The 22,631-nt window shown below is 41.6% G+C and overlaps 1 protein-coding gene across 4 annotated transcripts in view; it reads left to right on the top strand.

Moving 5' to 3' along the window:
* The window catches only part of DPP6 (dipeptidyl peptidase like 6), a 508,492-nt gene that overhangs the window by 347,694 nt on the left and 138,167 nt on the right, over positions 1 to 22,631 (top strand). For all 4 annotated transcript variants that reach the window (XM_054818789.1, XM_054818787.1, XM_054818788.1 and 1 more), the window contains exons 4-5: positions 10,204 to 10,298; positions 12,947 to 13,021. In XM_054818789.1, coding sequence (XP_054674764.1) covers positions 10,204 to 10,298; positions 12,947 to 13,021 — 170 coding nt within the window. The remainder of the gene's footprint in view (positions 1 to 10,203; positions 10,299 to 12,946; positions 13,022 to 22,631) is intronic.

The raw sequence follows: 22,631 nt of genomic DNA, 5'->3' as shown, positions 1-22,631 counted from the left end.
TGACCGGTCCAAAACCAGTAATCACAGTAAACAAAATGTGTAGGATGTTGGCGTTTATGTCTTATCCGTCCTTATTTTCGAAAGCCTGAAGTCAGGATGATGGCCACAGCTCTGCCTGACTTCTTTTACCGCTGGACTTCAGCACAGTCATACTTCACCAGACACATCTGAAATGGTAGAGTAGCATAAAAGGGATCGTGAAATATTGCACACAAAGACAATTAAAACTTTATCCAGAGCTGTATACACAGCAAATTTGCTTGTTAATATACAAAGATATCATTCAGTCTGCACTGAAATTTCGGTACGCTGCCCATGATAATAATAATGAAAAGGAAAAACCCAACACTTTGTATGTTCTTTCTCTCCATTATGGGAATTAACAAATGTAATTTGGTTGGGGGCAAAGAGAAAGAGGCAAGGAAATGCACAGCGAAATTGCCAAAGCAAGCTGTAGGGTCACATTTTAATGAAAATTTATTCATGGATTCCTTTTTTTCTCTGTTTCAAATGGATTATTGCATTTCTGTGTAACACTTTGGGTTATGCACTCCCCTGTGTGAAGCCGAACTAAATGAGGCAGACAAGACCCGGTGCATTCGGCAGAGAAGAGAGAGGTCACTGAGCGATGCTGCATTGGCCTGGGGGGACACGCAGGGAGTGCTTGGAGCAAGTGTACCTGCACGGAGCAGGCAAGGTGGGGACGACCAAGCAGGAATGGTAGGGTAGCTTGGGCTCTCATATGAGCTAGCGACTACTATAGCAAAAGCCCTGGAAGTTTTATACTCCCAATATAAATCCATGCCACTGTGTATTTGGCGCTGCACCGGTCACGTTGCGGAGCTGGGATGAGCTGATATGCGCTACCTCTTGTCCATGCTTTGTTTTGCTGTTCAGATGCATGATGAGACCAAGAGAAATATGTGGGGTGTGGATAACGGCATCAGGGGCTGTTTCCTGGGAAATTAGTTGTTTGGGGTTAAATTGCTTTTGGCCTGTGCTGAATGTGGGAAGTTTCTGGCAGGGAATCAAAGGGACCAGTGTAATTTGGTATCTCCAGCTGTCCGGACTCGGGTAACCTAGGGGTCATCTGCACTTTTCCTGCTATAACATCCAGGGTTTGAAGAGCGCATGGCATGAGCACAACTGACCCGGCAAAGAAGATGGCAGAGAATTTTTGAGGAAGATTTCTCAGCTCTGGGATACTCCAAAGTCAGCTCAGTGTGCTGAGAAGTCCCCACGCTGCTTTCAGTCATTACAGAGAGAGAAACAAAGGGCAGCAAGCAACAATATGTACATTTTACTGGTGGTGGTAGGATTTTGCAGCATGTTGGTAATAGGGATGATTTTCCCCTGGATGGTGTCAGAGTGGATCACTCCAGAGGATTTCTCATTCATTTTTTTCCTAATTGCAGTCTCTCTCTTTTTTTTTTTTTTTTTTTCCCCTCGTGTTATAAAAGCAGGCAGAAGCAGGGAAGAGGAGTTATCATTTGAAGTTGAAACGAGTTCTCTGTTTCACACATGGACTTCATCTTTTCATGCCTATGCCACTAAGCCATGATCTGAGCCTACAGAGTTCCCAGATTGGGGCTCTTTGAAGTGGAGTTCAGTCTCACAAATGAGAGGCAGCAGCAGAATTGTACCTGGTTTCAAATTTGGGACTGGAATTTCAAAGGTGTGCTCTGCCTGGATTTCAGGCTTGGTGCTGAGGTCTTCTGTCAATGAGATTGCATAAGCTTTTTTTTTTTTTAAATTTGGATCTTGAAAAATTTAGAATTAGACCAAAAAGAAGAGAAACAAACTGGAATTACTGATTTTTATAGTATCAAGTTTTCCCAGGACTCAGCCTTCTTCGAGCTTTTGACAAGTTAATTTACAAACCGGCTAGAGATTCCTGTTGATATGGGAATTTTCCTGAGCTATAATTGTGTTTTATTTTACTAGTCCTACCCTGAAAGCACTATATCAGTGCACCAAGTGCAACTGCATTGAGGTGTTGAGCAATTAAAACCACTTCTCGCATAATAAAGCACTTTCTATCGTGTTGCACTTACTTAATGTACCAGTGCGATGTGTTATACAGCATTTAGCTAAATTACGGTAAATCAGCCATTTAAAGAAGTTTTCATTTCAGCCTCTCATGTGAAAAAAAAAAAAAGCTGGAAACAGTAAAAGGATAATGACCCATAATGCCAGAAAGATAAAAATGGGATTTCAGTTGTCTCCTGGAATTAAAGGCTGTAGCAATGTTGTTAAAGGCAAGCTGTTCTTCGTCCCCTGTTGCTCCCTTGCATCAGCATCACAAAGTATAACAGACTCTTACTTATTTCTGCACTGCAGAGCAGCAAGGCTGAAAAAAAAGGAGTTGCTGGTGGAGGGTGGGTGGATTGAAGACAAAAAGCAGGGGGCTGTGATGAGTTACAAGTACCAAAGTGTATGAGGACCTGAGGACCAGCTCTCTCACCTCTCACTGAGGGTGGGGTGAAGCTGTGGGTATGGAAATTGGGTTGCGTTGTCATTCACCACTCGTGCTCCTTCTCTCCCTCTCTGTTATCCCAGAGCCAGCTTACTGCAGCACCAGGGCACAGGGGACGGGAAGCCTTCCCTGATTTTTCTCTCTGGGAAGCAGCTCGGTATCAAAACAGGCTTGGCTTCTGCTTTGGGGAGGCAATTTCAGATTCAGTTGTTTATGGGTTCATGCTATAAATATCAAATAGATGCACTGCAGCATGTCTGGAAAGAATAACAGATCATAGTATTAAATGCATCATCACAACAGTTGTCTTTTCCACCTGAATTTGGGATTGCGTCTGTCTGGGCACTGAATAGGCTTCCATCAGGGACTGATTGTGCTTTTATTTTGCATTATCTTCTATATGATTAAGTTTTACAGCGGTTAGGGAGCTTGCGTGGTCCTACCATTTGTTGAACATCTATTGCCCATGCGTTTCTGAGGAGTAAACTGTACCTGCCCCAGGGAGTGCAGGCCCTGGGGGGATCACTCTCCCAGTCGTGCAAAGGTGTGTGGCTCCGGTAGGCAGACATTGTCCTGAGTGGGTCGATAATCCTGCAGACCTACTAAATAAGATACGATTTCCCCTTTCATGATAGCTAAGTAAAATAAGTATTTTTCTAAGCCTGTCTGTGCTCATCCTTCTCTCTGCTCATATCATGCTCAACCTTTTTCCTCTTCTTTGGTGCTTCTTGTTAATGTTTGCTGGTTTTTTCTTACGGTCTTTATTCCTTCTGTGAATTTACCCTGTTCTGTCATTTTCCCCTCTGCTTCCATTATTTCCCCAAACCTCAGGCTCTCTCTCTCAAAACCAGTCTCTGAAGACAGCAGTCCTGTGCTTGTGCTGCATCTGGCAGAATTAAGGGGGTTTTTTTAAGGTCTTGGTCCCACGCACAGCAGGCTGTTAACCTCAGCTTGTTCCGTTCGCTCCCCTGTGTCACTCAGAAAGCACTTGTTATTCAGGAAATCCCCCCCACAGTTCACTTTCCATGCAAGATGCTCACGTGAGCTGTGTGGGTGACCGTACCTAACGTACACACGCCTGGTGCTTTGCCTGGCTCCGACGGGCTGGTCTCCCCCCTCGGGGCTCTGCCTCGCGCGGGCTGGCTTGTGGGCGCGAATGCTGGTAGTCACAGTGTCCATCACTCCCTGCTGTGAGCCCACAGCCTGCCCGGGTACCCGGTTTGGTCGTGACGCTGTTCCCACCGAGACATACTGTATTTCAGTGTGAGCTGTCAGTCTCCCCCAGTCCTGCAAATGTGGGTGAACACTACAAGGCAGTACTTTTTTTTTCCTGTGTGCCGCAGGTCTGCTGTGGATAGCCCGGGTTTTCTTTCTCCAGCTGGACCCTTCTCTTCAGCTGCAGTGTGTGTGCCGGTGGTGAAGGCTCTGACGTGCCCGAGCCCACCCGAGGGGCACACACACTCCTTTCTCCACCTCTGGTCTCCACCTGCAGTGCTGGGGCTCACCTGGCCCTTCAGAAAACTTGTTGGGATGCTAAACAAGCAGAAGATTATTTTTTTTAATTTTAATCCACTGCCTCATCCTCATGTATTTTTCCAAACGAGTATGATTGCAGTACATGCCATTGCCAGTCTGAAAATACAAACTCTGTCTGAAAAAACAATCTGTCCTTGCAACCTTCCTGCCCATTATGTTGTTAGACGGTAAGTGCTAACGAGTTGTGTCTGATCAATACCTGCCTGGGAGGACTCCAGGAAACCCTCGGCTGGTTCAGGCGCCGCCGTCGTGTCAGCCAAGGGGTCTCAGCCTGGCTGAGTGCTGAGCGATGCCCTGCACCGTGGCGGGCAGTGCTGCAGGGCTGCTGGAAGGCTCGTCCTTCAGATGTAAGATAAAATTCTAAAATTCTGACTGCTTTGGGTCATTAAAAAACCCACAATGGCTTTTCTTTTTTGGAAGAGAGAGGGTGATAACTTCAGGCTCTCGACTTGTTTCCAGCTGCAGTAATTGGCTTCATGGGGCTGAACAGGATGAGGCGTTTTCGCTTCTTGCAAAGCTCAGAGGACTCTCTCGGTGTTTCTTACCCTGCTGTAAAGCCCATCAGATGCAAACTGCCTGCCAGCTGCCGTGGGTCACGCCTGAGGTCAGGTCTAGCAAGGACCTTCCTGCAGCAGCAGGGATGAGAAATAAGAGTGCCAGCCCTCTCTTGGTGGCCCGGTGGCACTCGCTGTGCCAGCGCAGAGCTCCATCCGTCCCAGCAGCGCGCGTGGCCCGGTGCAACGTGCCCTCGGTCCCCGGGGAGCGATGCGGGCTTGGTCCCACGGGGCGTGCTGCTGTCTGCTCTCTTGACACAGCATAATTTGTTTGCCAGCCTTGCTGGTCATGCTGGTATCTGGAGGCTCATTTATCTGAAACGGTTCAGAACAACTTCAGGACTTAAATTTCCCTTATTCACCAATCTTCCTTAATCTTAGGGATTGAGAACGATAATTCCCTCGACGCTGACTTTCATCAGACTGAGACTCATTCAATTATCTTTCACGTCTGTTGATCTGAAACTACAGGACTTGAGAAGTTGCCTTTTCCTCTAAGTCTGTGGCTCTAAATGACTGGAGCTGTCCTAACAGCCCTGATACTACCTTTCACTAACTCTTACTGCTGACTTGCTGCATGTGAATTTTATAACTTTTTTTCTCTGGTTTTCATTTGTCAGTTGTGAAACTGATAGAAAATTACAATACCATTACAAATATTTTTTTAGAGCTGTATTTAAATTCTTATTCCTTCTCATATTTTATCACATAGTTCTGCTTTCCACTTTCCATAATCTCTGACAAATAATGAAAAGTCCCCTCAAAAGCATGGCGGTCCTGCTATTATCTTATAAACCACTCTCTCATCTCTGATAGCGTGTACTTACTCAGTTGCATCAGAGAAGCTGTACAGCCATAAATTCGTGAGCACTGATGATAATGCAAATCTGTGTTCCTGTAGCTGGATGTAATTCCTTCAACTTCTTTGCACCACCAGCACTCAAACTTACTCCTTCTAGAAGTAAAATCGTCCCAGACCTTCTTGTCCACTGTGACGAGCAGTTTAGTCTGGTGCCCAGCAAGGTACAAAGAAGCGGTGCTGGCTCAGCCGAGTGCTCCTCTAGCCCAGTGTTGGGTCTCTAACCACGGCGATAGCTGATGCTATGTTGGACTTGAGCCTGGCCCCTTTTAGTGGTCCATAATGAGGCAGCCCTGCATTAGGGATGACACAGGGTATATCCTGCCTATTTCCTTTAATGTCTGTCAGTTTATCGGTTGTCCATGAATTTTTGTACTCCCTTGTTTTATATCATGGCAAATGATCCATGCTGTCTTGCTCTCTTAATGGTGTCCAGCGTTTTGTTGGCTGTTTAGACTGTCTTTGCATATTGAGCTGATGATTTGGGGTCCTCAAAGGATACCAGTGATGGCCTCATGATCTTTCTCTTGAGTTTCAACTGCCAGTTCCAGGTTCAGCATCACAGCAACACCAGTGGGCAAGTTTCCAGAGACCTCCTGCCTTTTCTGATGCTAAAACCTTGGGAAGGGTTGGCCAGGTAGCATGCCTGAAAATGCAAAACCTGCATTTGGACCGTAGTGCGTAATGCATTATTCTTTTAAGAGAAATCCCAATATTTTGTCTTGTTTCACCCCAAACAAGAGGTCAGTGGGCAGAGCTGCCAGGCTAAGCAAACCCGCGTGTGTGCTGTTCCTGGCGAGGGCTCAGCTCCTTGTCGCTCAATCCGTTTTGTCTGTGTGCGTATTTCCTGACTGAATTTAAGAAAGATGTGTACAAAGAGACTGGGAAACTCTGACACTGTAAATATATCATTGGTCTTGGGTTTTCTGATTTCACTCGTTCTGCTTAATGGGTTTTTAAAAATTTCTGCCAAGGCTCCCCCATTCCTCTACGCTGACTCTGTACAGCACCAAGGCTGCTCCATTATTTCTGGTAATCACTGCTTTTTGTAATCAGTCACTTTTGTAAGCGTGACTACATATCTGTGTCTACACTCACAGACACATAATATATTCTACCAACCAGACAATTTCCTGGAAGTTGAAAGAGAGGGAGGAGTTGGCGAAGTGAACTCTGCTGTTGAAGAAATCCATTATATAATGGAATAAATGGCTTTATGCCTGAAAGTTACAATTTTCAGCATCATTTACACTGAACACCAGCCCCAAAGAAAGGCAGGTATAAAAAATGAGATGTAGTGATGACCTTTATCGGCTGTGGTGACAGCTATAAATCAGGCTGCAAATTCTCATCAGCTCACTGGACAGAATTCATTACAGACAGAGGTTGCTGCTTTGCTTTTTGTCTTTGATTGAAGTATGTCCCATTTAAATAAATGCTCTTGCTCTGGAACAAATCACACATTTCCAAACAGAAGTCCAAGAATATTATTCATTGATTCTTTTGAGGACTTAGGTAATACAACTTACAGACCAGCTAAATCTAACAGTGTTTTGCTTGGAATATAATGCAGATCAATTTGTTCTTCTCTTAAGCAGACCGATTTTCTGTTCATTAATTCAGATGCTGTGTTGATGGCTTGTATTGAATATAATAGCAAGATTTACAGCCCTAACAAATCAGCGCTGCTTCATTTATTCTTCCTTATTCATACCAGAAGTGCATGCAGCAGATTAGCACCTGATTTTAAACTTCTTACACTTTAAGAAATAATGGGAAAGTCATCTCCGTCTTCCATCCATGGAGCAACTTTTATGTAATCATCTTGAAGTTTCACAGTTAATTAAAGTGTTATGTTTTTTTGGAGTGCAGGGAGCAATACAAGTTCAGTAGCGATGTCATTATGTAACTTTCATCAGTTCATGCGATGCTCAAGAAAGAGCTACCAAATATTAACAGCCCCACAGACTCATTAGATTAATAAGCTACTTTACTTGTGTACTGAACTTTGAGCTGAGTTTCATTGCCAGTTTTTTCTGTAATTAGGAAGCATCCTGAGAAGCTTACAATTATCCAAATGCTTTGCTGGCCATATTTAAAATGTGATTCTTCTGTCTAGAACTTAGTATGTAATTGGAAAACATTCTGTGTTTTTGACAGAAGGTGATTATTAAAGCAGCAATCTTTTTCACAATGTCTGATAATTAGGTAATATTCTGTCTCTCAGCTTAGTTATTCTTATTATTTCTGGAATACCTGAAAATAAAAGTTTGGACTGTGTACTTTCCTCATATAACAAAAGACGCTTCAGCCTTAACGGCCTAAGGATATAAACGAGCAAGGTGTGTAGGGAGCATTAACACCTTTTATTATATCACCTCCTAAACTGTTGACATGAAGACATTTCTTCAGCATTTGAACACAGAAGCTGGAAATTGAAGTTGTAAATAAGTCGGCTCTGGATCAGACCCCACAGATCATCTCCTCCTGTGTCTCGCCTGGGACAAAAGCGAATGCTTGGGGCTGATTTTAGAAGTGGGTGAATTTCTCAAGGTGACATTTCAGGATATGCTTCTAGTCCCTCGCAATCTCAGGTTCAGCTTTCAGAAAAGCTTCTCCCCTCAAAACCTGTAATCTCTGATATATTTTTCTTCTATTTTTCTAATTCTTGTTTGGACTGAAATGCAATCCTGGCACCCGCTCTGCTCTGGGACTGTGACTCTGCAGCTTGTTTACCTTCTGCATGAAGAAGTAATCCCTTTTATTTGTGTTGAACCTGTCACTGGCTGGTGTCATTTAGTGCCTCCCGATATTTATTTTGGAAAAGGCAGGGAACGAGCATTCGTTATTTATCTTCCCCATGCTGCTTATGACTTTTTTGACTTCTGTCCTAGTTCTGTTCAATCAATGAGTTCTTTTCCAGGTTGAAAAATCTTTGTTTGCTCAGTCATAAATTATATGAAGCAATATTTTAAAGTCCTGGATATAATCAGGCATGCTTATGAAAATGCCATGCCCTTGGACAAATGGGAACTCTTCATTATTCTGTTCTCAAATGCAAGTCTTAATCTAATTCAGATCCTGCATTTTTTAATCCAGACTGAAAGTGTTGATAAAATTTACTCTATAATTAAAAGAGATGCTTTGAGAACTTTGCCTAGGAGTCTGAAGGGCTGTTGCTGTGATTTGGACACTGAGAATCTTAAGTCTCTAAAATCTTGTTGTTTGGAGAGGATCATCTCTATTGCAGCAACAGTTTTGCCTCGCAGAATCTGATTCATCCCAATCTCAGAAAAGATTTTTTCCTTCCTACACTTCCCTGTAAAACTGTGATATGTAGGAGATGACTGTTTTTATTGATAGTAAGTAGAATGTAGAAGCTTTTTATCTGCATTTTCAGAGCATTTTACAAAGATGGTTAATGAGTGTGATGAGGATTGTCATCACCAGTTTAGGAATTAAAAAAGACTGAAACATGGGTAAGGAGGGAGTGTGCTAGGTCTGTACACCAGAATTTTGGAAGAACTGGGTATCTGGGCCCAGTGTTGTCTTCAGCGGGTTACCCCAAGCTGGGCAGTGCACATCTCTTTGTGGTTACGGTGAGCTGGGTCTGTGCTTTTATGAATCCGGTAGGATTTAAACTCACCTTTGACTCATCCCAGGACAAGCCATGGGTAATGTTTAACCATTCACCTGTCCCTAACATTTGTGGGATGCACCATGGTAGCCACCCCAGGGTAGCCACAGTGAGGGTAGGCAATGAGGAATTGATTCCCTAGGTGAAACTGGAGGCAGAAGTTTGGTAGGATCCATCAGTTCTCAATTTTAGATTAGCCCGGTTGCAAAAAAACAGTAATCCTTCTCCACTGTCAAGAAGAGCTCCTGAAGCTTTTAATGGCAATGTGCTTGGGACCTCTGACTTATGTTTTACGTTTTATCTGTGGGGCAGTGCATGTAAGCACTGATCAGACTTGAACTTCAGTTTATGACATCTGACAAGATCACAACCCTTTATTCTTGTAATGTTTTTTCATCCTGAACCTTTGACCTGCTACCCAACCCTCATTTGGAGTCTCTTTCATATGTCTACCCCAGCCTTTCTTGTCAAGTAGGTTTTGAGCGTTGAGCTGGAGACTCTCACCTGCACAGCAGCTACCGTGGGGGATTCTTGTCTTTGTCCAGATGTCCTGAGTGCTGGGGTAATCCCAAAGTGCAATACAAACAAGTTGATTTGCCTGGTTCCATGTGAAAATGGCAATTTCTTCGCATGCATCTCCTTCTGGTATTAATTTTCAGGACAAATGGCAGAGCTGGAAGATGTGCACAATATTAGGTTCAAGAATCTGCTTTGTTAGAGGGTGATTTGCCTTTAACTTTCAGAGGCTTTCTAGGCATCTGGCTTGTTGAAGTCCTACAGAGACTGAGGATCTTGGAAACCTTTAAGCATATTTTTCGACCTTGTTTTTTTCTATACTAAGAATATAGCAAGCTGTATATGTACATTCAAAAGAGATCACCCTTTTGCATTCAGCTTTGGGAAAGTGTGGCAGAATAAGCGTGTGGCAGAATAGACATGTGACAAACACTAACCGTGTTGTTTAATGACTAACCTGGAAGCCACTTTAACATCACAGCAGTGGCTGAGTTAAAAAAAAAATAAATCTGTGTTCTTTAGAGGGAAGTTCCCAGCAATACTTTTGGTTCAAACTCGTAATTAGATTCTACACAAACAGACAATTTCAGATTTCCTTAATGTTCTTTTCTTTTCCTCCTTGCAGATAATGAATTCATTTATAGAAACCAGAATGGCACAGTGATTCTGAGGAATGTCGAAACCAACAATTCAACAATATTAATAGAAAACAAAAAAATTGTAAGTATTTTCTATAACAAGTAGCAGAATTTCACAGTTCTCTTGCAGTTGGATCAGTAAAGCAGAAAATGACTTGGGTTTCAACTTCATGTATTGTCAAGGAGAAGCAATACACCGGTAATACTATGGGCTACGCAATGACTGATAATGTGAAATTGAACTCCAGCTTTTGTTATTATTCTGCAAGCTCTTTCATGCTACAGCAAAGGATCATATAGATGTTTGAAGCTAGTCTTGCGTATCATATATAATTGAAAGATGCATAATTCTCATCTTCGTATGCTTAATATAAAAGACAATTGATACAATTTACTGTCTGTTGGTAGCATTCTCCACATTCCTCCATGCAAATACTTATTTTTTAATTTGTGGATTTGCTGATTTTTCTTGTCTAATGGTTGAAGTGCCATTTCAGTGTTGTTAATGAATAGCGTTGATGAATGGAAATGGGCTGCATATGAGAGAAAACCTAAGAAATTATTGGGGAAAAAAGTTAGTAGGTGGCTATTAAAATGAATGCAAAGAAAATAAATTCACAGCTGATACAGAGTATTATTTATAATGATGAAAGTGTTTTGTAGCATTGTTTTTTGTAGTAGAGGAAGCCAGCATTATGTCAGAAGTTAATACATTAAATGTCAGTGTTTTCAATATTTCCAGTAAGAAGTTAATTTCCAAAGTAAAATACACTTATGTTTGCTCCAACAATGAGATATGAATCATGTCATCCTGGTAAAATTGTCACTTATGCAGTACCTGCCTAAGGTTTTGATTAACATTTGATGGTTTTCTTGTACTGTATCATTGCAAAACTACAAAAGCAGAGGATGGCTCTCAGAGACTTATCTTAATGACCCAAGATCTGCAGAAAACAGCTTTAGAAACTCAAAAGCTAAAAGTGAATCCACAAGAAAACTCTAAAACCACATTCCATGTTGATTTTATATTGCAGTATGAGTATACGACTCATAAAAAGCTCAAGTATGTACTAATTCTTTTTTAATGAGACAAAGAATTTATCACTGAATTATTATTGCAGGACCCAACCTTAAACTTCACATACTGCCATTTAACCTTCAACCTTTGCTACATCACGTAAGCAATCCTCTTGTACCAGACCATAACTGCTTTCTTTACAATTCGGCTAAGGGTAAAGGAATGAGCTAGTTTCCTTTAATGTCAAGGTCTGTTGAAGTCAAACTGCTTCCATTTGGCCTCTGTTTATTCCACTGGTTTTTAATTTTTGCTGTTTGTAAGCACAGTGTTACAAGATAATCCTACTTTTTCACGCCATGGCCTCCCTACTGCCTATTCTGCCCTTGCTCCTCTGCCCTCTCGGTAAATAAATCTGCAGAACATCACCTCCACATTCATCCAAAGAGTCCTGATACAAGAGCTGCTGTTACACCTCATCCAGGCACATTGCCTTTGTCCTCTTCTTTCCCAGCCCTGGGTCAGAAAAACTTTGCTGCATTGGCATGTTTTCCTTTCTCCGTGTTATTAATATAACAGTAAATAAAATCCCCTGGCACCCCCATCCTGATCTATGCTGGACCATCAACCCATTAGGTTGCCCAGAGAGGTGGTAGATGTCCCATCCCTGGAAACATTCAAGGTCAGGCTGGATGGGGCTCTGAGCAACCTGATCGAGTTGAAGATGTCCCTGCTCATTGCAGGGGGCTTGGACTAAAGGTCCCTTCCAACATGAACCATTCTGTGATTCTATGATCAGTCCCCTCTGCCTTTGGCTGTGCCCTGGGTTCCCCACGCACTGCCTCCAGCCTTGCTGGCCTTGGGGAGGACTCTCCCAATGGGATGCTATGCGTTCCCCTGAAGCCCAAATTCCCCCTTCCAGTTTGGTCCTCGGGAATCTCTCAAGGACTTGCATCTAATTTGTTAGGTGAGAGGGTGAGATTTAAAAGGCAGCAGATGAGCAGCATGTTAGTGTCACCCCTCTGACCTTGATGCACCAGCAATGTATTATACTGACGCACGCTGGAAAGGAGAAGGGATGTCTGTATTATACAAATGATAGTGGAGCAGGGAGAAGATAATTCCTGACAAGTCTGAGGTATTTTGGCATTTTTTCTTGTTAGTAAGACTTGCAACACACCTTTTTGCAGAACCCAGGTCAGAGTCCACCTGGTACCACAGCATCCCAAAGACTTTTTTAACTGGGGAAAATGGGATAGTTTTCCTCAGTATTGTCTTAATTGCGACAGGTAGTGCTGTTCCTTTACAATATTTTGCTCCAGCAGGTATTTACTATTTGTTATGTCCAGCACTTTGGCCCATGGCTGCAGGGAATGAGAGGGAATTAATAAACTTATTTAAATTTATGATGGTTTTCTACTACCTGTCCACAGCTGCTCCACCAGCCACTGTGCAGTAGATTTGCAAGGAAAATTCTGATTTTTTGAGATAGCTGCCTGGTCTGAGTCACAATGCAGTTATGCGTTCTCTTACGGGAGCATATATGTGCCCACATAAAATTTCTGGGTTTTGAAAAGAGATGTGATGTATATTTTCCAAAACACTTAGTCTGACAGTATTGTTTAGTGTTAAAAAGGTGATCATAACAATTAGTTCTAGATGTTATTGTTTGAAAACTGAAAAATATTTATTTCCATGTCTGATTTATTTTCTAGGTCTCCTTAAAGGCTATTCGATATGAAGTGTCACCTGACCGGGAATATGCACTTTTTGCTTTTAATGTTGAACCAGTAAGTAAAGAGATTCGATTTCAAAATATACAGCCAGTGGTGGGCTTTTTTTTCCTTTCTTTTTTTTTTTTTTCCACTTCTGTGCCACTAAGATGATATTTTAAATTAATTGCTTCTGATGAAACAAAGCCCCTCACTTCGATGTTCTGAGAGCATGTCATACTGCCATCTAGTAGAGGAGCAAGGTATAAATTACACCATAGAGGAAACACTGTCATTGCCAGGATTTTATAGTCCTTGGGAGGGGGATTGTAAGGACGTGCCTTTGCTACAAGGATTTCTTTTCCTCTTCTGTGTAATTTTTTTTCCATGGTGGCTTTTTCAGTCACACTATAAATTTCTGCCCAAGAACAAAAAGCAACTGTCAGTGTCTCCCACAACTGAAATAATACATTAATTATGGTGTCACCATTCCCAGTGCTGCAGTTAGGGTTGAGCTATCACTTTCATTATAAATCCTTTTCTTTGGAGGGTTAGGTATAAATCATTCGTAAGAAATCACCGTTGGGTTTCTACTAAGTTTTAGATTAGCGTGAATTTTCTACCAAACTACAAAAGAGAAATGTCTAATGAGTCATTTTTAAATGATGACTAAAGAATCAGACACATGGGAAACAGTTCTTGGGCATGAATAATATTTATTTTCTTTTTAAATTCTGTTGGCATAAGACCTGAAATGTTTGAACGATAGCTATGCTGTACTACTTGGATAAATTATAAGCCCCATACATTTTGTTTCCATAATGTAGAATTGCACCAATTCCTCAAAATGAAAATAATTCATTCACCAGCAACTGTAATTCTTCTTCCATAAAAGAAATCTCGTTTCAGCTGCTAATAAAAGGAAATTTGTTGGTCCTTTAGGTAGTAGAGGTTGTGACTCTGTTGCTCATCTGATTTCTCTGCTGTCATCTTTGGAATTATTCCTGACTCACAGTGGTATAAAAGTCAGGAGAACCATGCCTGGTGTTAGAAGAAGTTCGAATAAAACTGTATCAGAAACTTTAGGGGTAATTCATAAAGACTTTGTGCTGGGAAATCATTGTTAGCGCAACTTCACTTACCCAAAGCTTAGCAAAGTTCTAGACAGAGACGGATGTGGAAGTGTTCAGTGAAACCTCAACACGGGGAAGACAGCCTAATGGCCACTGAGCCAGCAAAGCTTTGGCCTGAAAGCCCCCCCGCCTTGTGTGCCAGAGGTGTTTTGTAAAGTTCCGATCTTTTAGTGGGGAGTGGCCTTTGGCTGTGGAAGCCCTGTGCTGACACTGCTCAGATGCATTGTGCAAGCTGGAAGAGCCCCGAGTAGAGAGGGCTTCCTCAGTTCTCTGAGAACAAGAGAAAATTATAATGAGAGAAAAAATTTCATTCCTAAAAAGCAGTAGTAAGAAATTCCCTTTTCATTCTCAAGCTTTACCTATCAAAAGGGCTGCACGTTCAGCGTATCTGCAAGAAGCAAAGTTACAGAGGCTTTTGCAGCCCAGATTTTGCGTTCCACCTGCAGTGGAATATTTGATGTGGGCAATGGAAGAAGAGGAGGATGGGGATGGACATGTTTCCTCCACGTCCTCCTCTCTACATTTCAGTGCTTGTAGATCTATGGTTTGGGGTAGAGGCAAAACCCTGGGGTTTTGGTGCTTTAGCTGCCTGGCTGGAGAAGAGAGAGCAGCACACAGCCAGGCGCTCCCTTCCTCATGCCATGTCTTTTTCCAGAAAGGAAGACCCGAGGTGGCAAGCTCGAAACATGACCTCTGGGAAGATTTCGGGATGTGACTAGACATATATTTGGTGTAAGAGAGCATTACAAATTGTTCAAGTCTTCATATAGGAGATTATGATAGCAAGAGATCCTGGAATAGTCTTCTGAAACAAAACAAAACTAAACCCCCTTCTTTTTCCTTTAAGATCCATGCTTATAAAGGATACAAAGATTTTTTTTTTTTTTCTTGAAGAAGCATACTAATAGAAGGGTAGTAAAATTCACTCTTGAATATTGCATCCTTAAGCCACAATGGGTGGCTCTTTGTTTACTAAAGTTGCAATAACTGTTAAATTACTTATTCAGCTTTCTTCTTACTTGGTATGCAGACTGTGGCTACAAATAATTGCACATTAGTTAGCTTTTCACATTTTCTACATTTCAAACTCTATTCTTGGACAAAATTCAAATTACACTGTTTGCTGCAACACAAGAAATTGATTAGCAAAGCCTTGGGCAGTTGTCCTTGTTGCAAAGTCAAAAAGAAATTTCAGGAAATGTATTGGCAAAGGACGTCTGTTTGAAGTTTAATTCTACAAACGCTTTCAAAAAAGAAACTTCTTGAAACTATTGTGTGCTTATTGCATAGTTGTCAGAAAGTGTTGCTTTATTTTTCGCCATTTAGAAGTGTGATGCGCTGCCTTTTTGTCTGTGAGTATAGATGTTTTCAGAATTTGTACACAATACAGTTGTGCTGCATTTACATATGTGTATAATATCTTAATGTACAGTTTATGAATTAATCATTTATCTGAATTCTAGTATGAATGGATTCAGCCTCTCTTTTTAATACCAGCTGGGAATAAACATCAAAATAAAAAAGCATGGTGTGTGACTCCAATGAAGTAAAATATTTTTAAGAAAAATGCTACAAAGCATTTCCTGCCACTCATAGCTTCCTTCTAAGGTTTTTCTCTTTATTTGCACAGAAGCATCTCTGCTTGGTGTTGGGTCCAGGTAACGGCAGTGACACCCACACTGGATTAACACAGCCCTGAACTGGCAGACACCTATTTTGCAAAGCTATTGAGGCAACTAATGTGTGTTTTCCTGTTGTATCACTTCATCATCTTAGAGGATGATGAATTAAAGCGTGTTCCTTAAAATATATTTCTCCCAGGAAGCTTGGCAGGCGGTTGTGAGACTGGCGTGGGTACATTGTGGCTAGTCAGGCTGCCAGGTTTCATTCTGAATACTTTTTTTGCAGTGCTTATATTTACAGAAGTTTAATCTTTCAGGCAGCAATATTCTGGGTAAGCCTTGTGCTAATAGGGAGGTTTTCTAACCTTGAACACAGAAGATTTGTTCTTTTTCTGGAAAGGTCATAGGGAAGGCACCAGGCTTCTTTGTCTTTAAAATATTCTTGCAATTTTTCTATTGTTTGTTTGTTCTTTGTTTCTTTACACTAGAACAAGGTCCAACCTGACGCTGAAACCACAGGGTGAAGTTTTGGGAATGTCCTGGGGAATAAATACACCCATAGAGAAACTTTGATTTCAGATCATCCTTCCTCAAGACAAGTGTATGGGGCTCTGGCGGCAGAGTTCAGTAACCACAAAGCGAATTGGGGTTTAGCCACAGCATCTCAGCAGACTTGGTGGTGTCAGGTCAAAGCCACTCTCTCCCGGCACGCGGCTCCACCAGCATTGCTGGATGAGCTCCACGCTCCCTGCATGCCGCCCAGGGAGACACAGAGGTCTCTGGTGTTTGGGTTGGAATCATGTTGGTGGCTCTCTGTGGTCTCCAAAAGGGATTTCCTAAATAGCCAAGCAAAAAAACACCTCTTAAATTCAGTAGCATTTCTGTGACTGGGAGGGTGGTGGGGTAAGGATAAAGACGAGAAACAAAACCCCACGGGCTTATGTAGAGTTCTGTGGCAGTCAGAGGTAAGCGGTGGAGTTTGTGTGTGGTGGGTTGACCCTGGCTGGGGCCAGGTACCCACCAGAGCCGCTCTATCACTCCCCTCATTCGCTAGACATGGGAGAAAAGGTATAACGAAACGCTTGTGGGTCGAGATAAGGACAGGGAGAGATCACTCACTAATTGTCGTCATGAGCAAAACTGAACTGAGAGAGAGAATTCATCTAATTTATTACTAAGCAAAACAGAGTAGAGGAATGAGAAATAAAATCAACTCTTAAAACACCTCCCCCCACCCCTCCCATCTTCCCGGGCTCAACTTCACTCCCGGCTTCAACCTTCCCCCCCCTCAGCGGCACAGGGGGACAGGGAATGGGGGTTACGGTCAGTTCATCTCACGGTGTTTCTGCCGCTTCTTCATCCTCAGGGGGAGGACTCCTCTCATCGTTCCCCTGCTCCAGCATGGAGTCCTTCCTACGGGAGACAGTCCTTCATGAACTTCTCCAGCATGAGTCTCTCCCACAGGCTACAGTTCTTCATGAACTGCTCCACCATGGGTCTCTCCCACAGGGTGCAGACCTTCAGGAGCAAACTGCTCCAGCATGGGTCCCCCACGAGGTCACAAGTCCTGCCAGCAAACCTGCTCTGGCGTGGGCTCCCCTCTCCACGGTCCACAGGTCCGGCCAGGAACTTGCTCCAGCATGGGCTTCCCACGGGGTCACAGCCTCCTTCAGGTGTCTCCACCTGCTCCAGCGTGGGGTCCTCCACGGGCTGCAGGTGGAATCTCTACACCCCCTCATCCTTCCTCCATGGGCTGCAGGGGGACAGCCTGCTTCACCATGGTCTTCACCACGGGCTGCAGGGGGATCTCTGCTCCGGCGCCTGGAGCTCCTCCTCCCCCTCCTTCTGCACTGACCTTGGTGTCTACAGAGTTTCTTACATCTTCTCACTCCTCTCTCCAGCTGCAAAAGCTCTCCCTAACTGGTTTTTTCCCTTCTTAAATATGTTATCACAGAGGCACTGATTGGCTTGGCCTTGGCCAGGGGCGGGCCCGTCTTAGAGCCGGCTGGCATTGGCTCTGTCAGACACAGGGGGAGCTTCTAGCAGCTTCTCACAGAAGCCACCCCTGTAGCCCCCCCGCTACCAAAACCCTGCCACGCAAACCCAACACATTGTGTAATGGTGATAAAAGAAATAGAGGAAAGTAAATGAGAAGAAAAGTTATTTCCTTGAGTGACATGGTGAGACATTAAATAGAGAATATTTAATTGTCTTTATTATGAATAGCTGTCGTTGTAATGCAAGAGAGGAAATAAAGTGGCCGAGTTTCTTCTTAAAGCTATCTGTTCCTCATTTCCAATTTACCAGTCCATTACTGTGTTTGAGCTAGTTAAGAGCAATTACACACAGGAAATCCTGGCTGATTAATACCGACCAAACTGCTAAGTCTTCTGAACAACAATTAGGGCTTAGAGACTTTTATGGCTGATACAACAGCCGCTATTACCTATTTTGCAGTTAAAGGAATGCATTTTTATAATGCTGAAAGCTGCAAAGAATTAATCATCATTGTAATTAGAATAGGCTCAAGGGGGTTTTTTTTAGGGTTTTGGTTTTTTTTTTTTTTGAGTAGTTTATGTGGTGAGTTTAGTATTTCTTTTTACCCTGCGGGTTGCGATAAATCTCATGGGAGTCTTGGGGCCGAAGAGACCTCAGAAAGACCCAGTCCAAACCCTGGACTTTGTATTTAGAGCATGAATGAAGTGAAAAAGCATTATTTATAGAAAGCAGCATATTATTATTGTTGTTGTTACTATTTTTTACTATTTGTTCAAGTCTCGTTGTTATGTGGAATGAATAGGTTTTGTGCTTTTGCATCCAATTACAACCTCATACTGCTTTAATTAGTCATGTAAAAATTAAAATAATATAACGCTTGTTATTTCCAAAACACTAATGGGTATAAATATTAATGAATCTTCACAACGTCCTTTTGAGTTAGGTGAGAACTATTATTATGATAAATATGCCTCTGAAAATTAGACACTGTCATAACTATCATCAGTAATACTGCTAATATTGTAGCTATGATATTTATTACTTAATTGAAATGGATTTACCAGTGCTAGAAATAGGTTTGCATAAACCTGTTTTCTTTCTCTGGCAATAAATATATTTCAAATTTACTTTTTTCATTCCCACCCAATGTTGTTTTCAGAAACAATGAAAATTTATAGTGTTTACACTATGTAAAGTGAGCACAGTTTGAACATTTGTACCATAAAATAATGCTGCCTGTTTTGGTGATTTGTTTAATTTTTGATGTTTGTTGTAAGCCAGTAGAATTTTTGACTGGAGCATTTTGAGATGAAAAGCTTAGGTTTCATATCGTTTTTTTCATATGAATGCAGTTTTCCATCTTTGTTGTTCATAAACCAGAAGGACTCCTTTTCTCTATTGTAAGACTGCACAATATAAGGGCAGTGTTGACCATTATCAAAGCCTAGTAGCTAAAACTCTTCTCCCAACATTTTCAAGCCTAAACCACTGTAACTTTGTCTACTTATGAGAATTAGTTACCCATTATTAGGATAAATAAGTGTAGTTTCACTTTCTACATAAAAAGAAGAAAAAAATCAGTCCTAATAATGTAAAGTTTGTATCAGTTAAAATGTTTTTCTGTTATTACATCTGTGCATGTTTGTATCTTCAAGCAAAGTATCTTCTTTGTTCTCGATTCAGTAGAGGACTGTAGTCGTTCAGTGCTTCTGTAATGAGTAGAAGTCAAGTTATTAATGAATTAGTGGAACCACATAGACCAGACACTCATTAAATCTACTAAGATTTGCGAAATCTTGGGTCTTTGTAATGAAAACAACATCTTGAGTTGCTTCGCATAGAATAAATATTACTAATACCATTCATCTAATATTTAATATTTCAATGAAACGCTCACAACTTCTGAAAATGGCTTCTTTTTTATGAGTGTGCCTGGGTGGGGTTTTAGCTCGGTGATTCTGGGATGCCAGGGCTGAAAGCGGGGGCTGCCTTTTTTCTCCTTCTTACATATTCTTGCGTCCTGTTTTGAGTCATATTATTTCAACAGCCAAGATCAGTAGTGTAAATATCCTTGTTTAATAATGTGCTTTTTATCCTATTTGTAGTGATAAGGAGAACAGAAGTGCTCCAGCTACATTTACATAATAAAAGCTAAGGCTTTTGTGTCCAGAAGTATTGTATTAACAAGAAAGTACTGAGAACATAAGGGAGGTTAATTTTCTGCGTAATAGTTTACTTTGGATTTGAAGCTAAAGCAGCAGCTATTATTTGAGAAAATTTAGAGGCAATCATTTATTTTAAAAGGAGAGTGTTGTGGGTTTTTTTTAATTATGAATCTGGTCTACTTAAAATGCCCTTTGTGAAAGACTGCCTATCTTTTCAAATCTCAAACCCACCATGAATAAATTCCCTAATCTGCCGTTTTCAATGTGGGCTGAACAGCAACAAGATAGACAAAAGAGGATTTTCAAAGGCGTCAGAGAAGGTTGATTCAAAAACATTTCTACGCTTCCATTTGCTTTTCTGTCAGACCTGGAGGTGTGCAGTTCACCCAGGACACCAGCACTTGGTGGTCACCTTGCATTAAATAAACCAAAGCTGCTAATAATTGAAGTCTGAGCGACTGGGAGATTTTTCTCCCGATGAATCTCAGTTCAGGCAGAAGTAGCAATATCTCTGTCAGACATACTGACGTGCTGAGTTTTTCTGTCACGTGTTGGTATCAGTAATTGGTTCAACCTAATTAATATTTGATATCTGCAGTGGCACAGAGAGAGAGGGAAGTTTGCCACACAACTCTAGAGGGATTTATGGGTTTTCAAAACTCTATTACAGCATTGTGCAAACACTGTCTTCTCAGGTGTCCTCAGTTGTGCCTTCGACAGCAGAGCCCTTTTGATCACAAATTTTTTTCTGCTGCACATGCTTACAAAATTAAAAATTATTGCTATGGGAGGGTGGCTACCCATTTTAATTGAGTAAACATGTTATCAGGTGGTGGGAATATTTGTTCTTACTGCTCAGCAGTCATCTCTCTGTCCAATTTCTGTCGCATTGTGTGTTTAGAATAGAAATTTCTGGACACAGGCACAGGATGGTGGAGCAATAATTAGTGACAAGTTTAATCCTAGAGCTCCGTTTTGAGGGAGAAACTGCAGAAACTAATTTCATGTTGGTAACTTTCAGGACCAATTTTGGACTAACACAGGGGAAGAAAAGTGGTCAAACCTATTCTTGACTTTTATTTGTTTTGAAGGAGCCTCATGGTTCATTTCAAATCCCCACAAAGCTCCAGCAGAAAATGTGTTCCTTTATGTAGCCTGAATGGTTCTTTGCTCTTAGCAGCAATCTTTCTGCTTTGGCACAGCTCAGTTTAATTACAGAAAAATTTCCAGCTTAAACAAGGAGGTAGACTGGCACTCAAGAGCATGAACTGCAGGGACATTTTGGTAGTTAAGTTCCTTGGGCCATGGGACAAGGGGTTCCTAGTTAAAATTAAGGGTCTGTCATTGTTAACTCCGGGTAGAAGCAGGAATAAAAAATGTGGAATGAAATGACATATCCCAAATCTGCATACTTTTTCTTTATATTCAACTCTTAATAAAGGGGAAATGATAGGCACTGAATCTCAGCAAAGGGGAAGGGGTGGGTGGAGCCTTCCTGTGTTTATTGTCCATGGACAAAGGGGTTTGCACCCCTTAAATGCAAGGAATGGGTGCTCACCCCAACATCTCGTCCTCAGCAGGTACTCTAGGAGTGGGATCATCTCAACATCGAAGTAACTGGTGGGGACCCTGCGTTTATCATGGGTATCCACTATGCTTACTTGTGGCCTGCAGCCCTTTCCTGGAGCAAACAATAAAACCGCATTGGGATCCCAGTTTTTTAGCTCTGTTGCTCCTCATTACTGGGGGATGTTTTCAGCAGGAAGTCGGTGCTTATGAAGTGATGATCTAGATATTCATAAAACATGATACGAAGTGTTTGCCTGAGCTGAGAGGCAAAGCTCTGCCCAGCAGGACTTCCTGCAGGCCTCAGTCCCCACATTCCAGTTGGGCTAATGCGTGCTCCCTCTACAGTAATGGTTTAAATAAAACTGCACCAAGTCTCAATTTCTTACTGAGTTTCCATTCCAAGGAGTGTTGTTTAGTGTGATTATTGCAACAAAATACTAACTGTGTGAGATGGAGAGCATTAAAAACTGAGTATGCTGACTTCAGCTGCTATGCCACCTCCGAGCTTTAACTATTTTCTATTCAAAACAAAGGATTAAACTCTTGCTGTTGTTCTAATAATGTAGATAAATGGAGTTAGGACTAAACTTTAAGCCTCCTGGTTTCAGCTGTGAGACTTCAACACAAATTGTACAGATATGACTGAGTACAAATTAGTATTTCAGACTAAGTTGGACAGCCTTGCTCATGTAGCAGAGGCCAACTGTATCCTACGTTTATTCACAGATGCAGATCTACATCAGTAAACTGAAAAGAAAATCCACAGTTCCAGGGAAGACTAGAGTAATATCAAAAGTCAGAAATAATTAGCCTGTCATGCAAGAGTATATAGGTATATTATGTATCGGTATCAGCCATCAGCAGTCTTCCTCTGTAAATATTTTCTTTAGCAAATGAGATTTTCATCAAACAGGGAAGGGAAAATAAAAAGACTCAAGGCAAAACATTATGATACAAAAATAACTGATTTTTTTTTTTTCTTGGATAATATTAGATTTTTCATTCTGCTTCCTTTTCTAAGGGTATAGATGATCTAACTTGAACAGACAGACTGGTAGAGATTAATTTTCTAACAAAATTCACAAAACATATTAAAAATAACCTGCAATTTATTTTTGAATAAAACATAGGTAAGGTAATTGTACAAGGTCTCCTAGATAGTCAAAATCAGATAGTCAGCAGTAAAATTACTGCAGTTTTC

The sequence above is a fragment of the Grus americana genome, chromosome 2, assembly GCF_028858705.1.
Source record: "Grus americana isolate bGruAme1 chromosome 2, bGruAme1.mat, whole genome shotgun sequence".
Classification (NCBI taxonomy): domain Eukaryota; kingdom Metazoa; phylum Chordata; class Aves; order Gruiformes; family Gruidae; genus Grus; species Grus americana.
The sequence above is the reverse complement of the archived record's forward strand: the minus strand, read 5'-3'. Positions and strand labels throughout refer to the sequence as shown.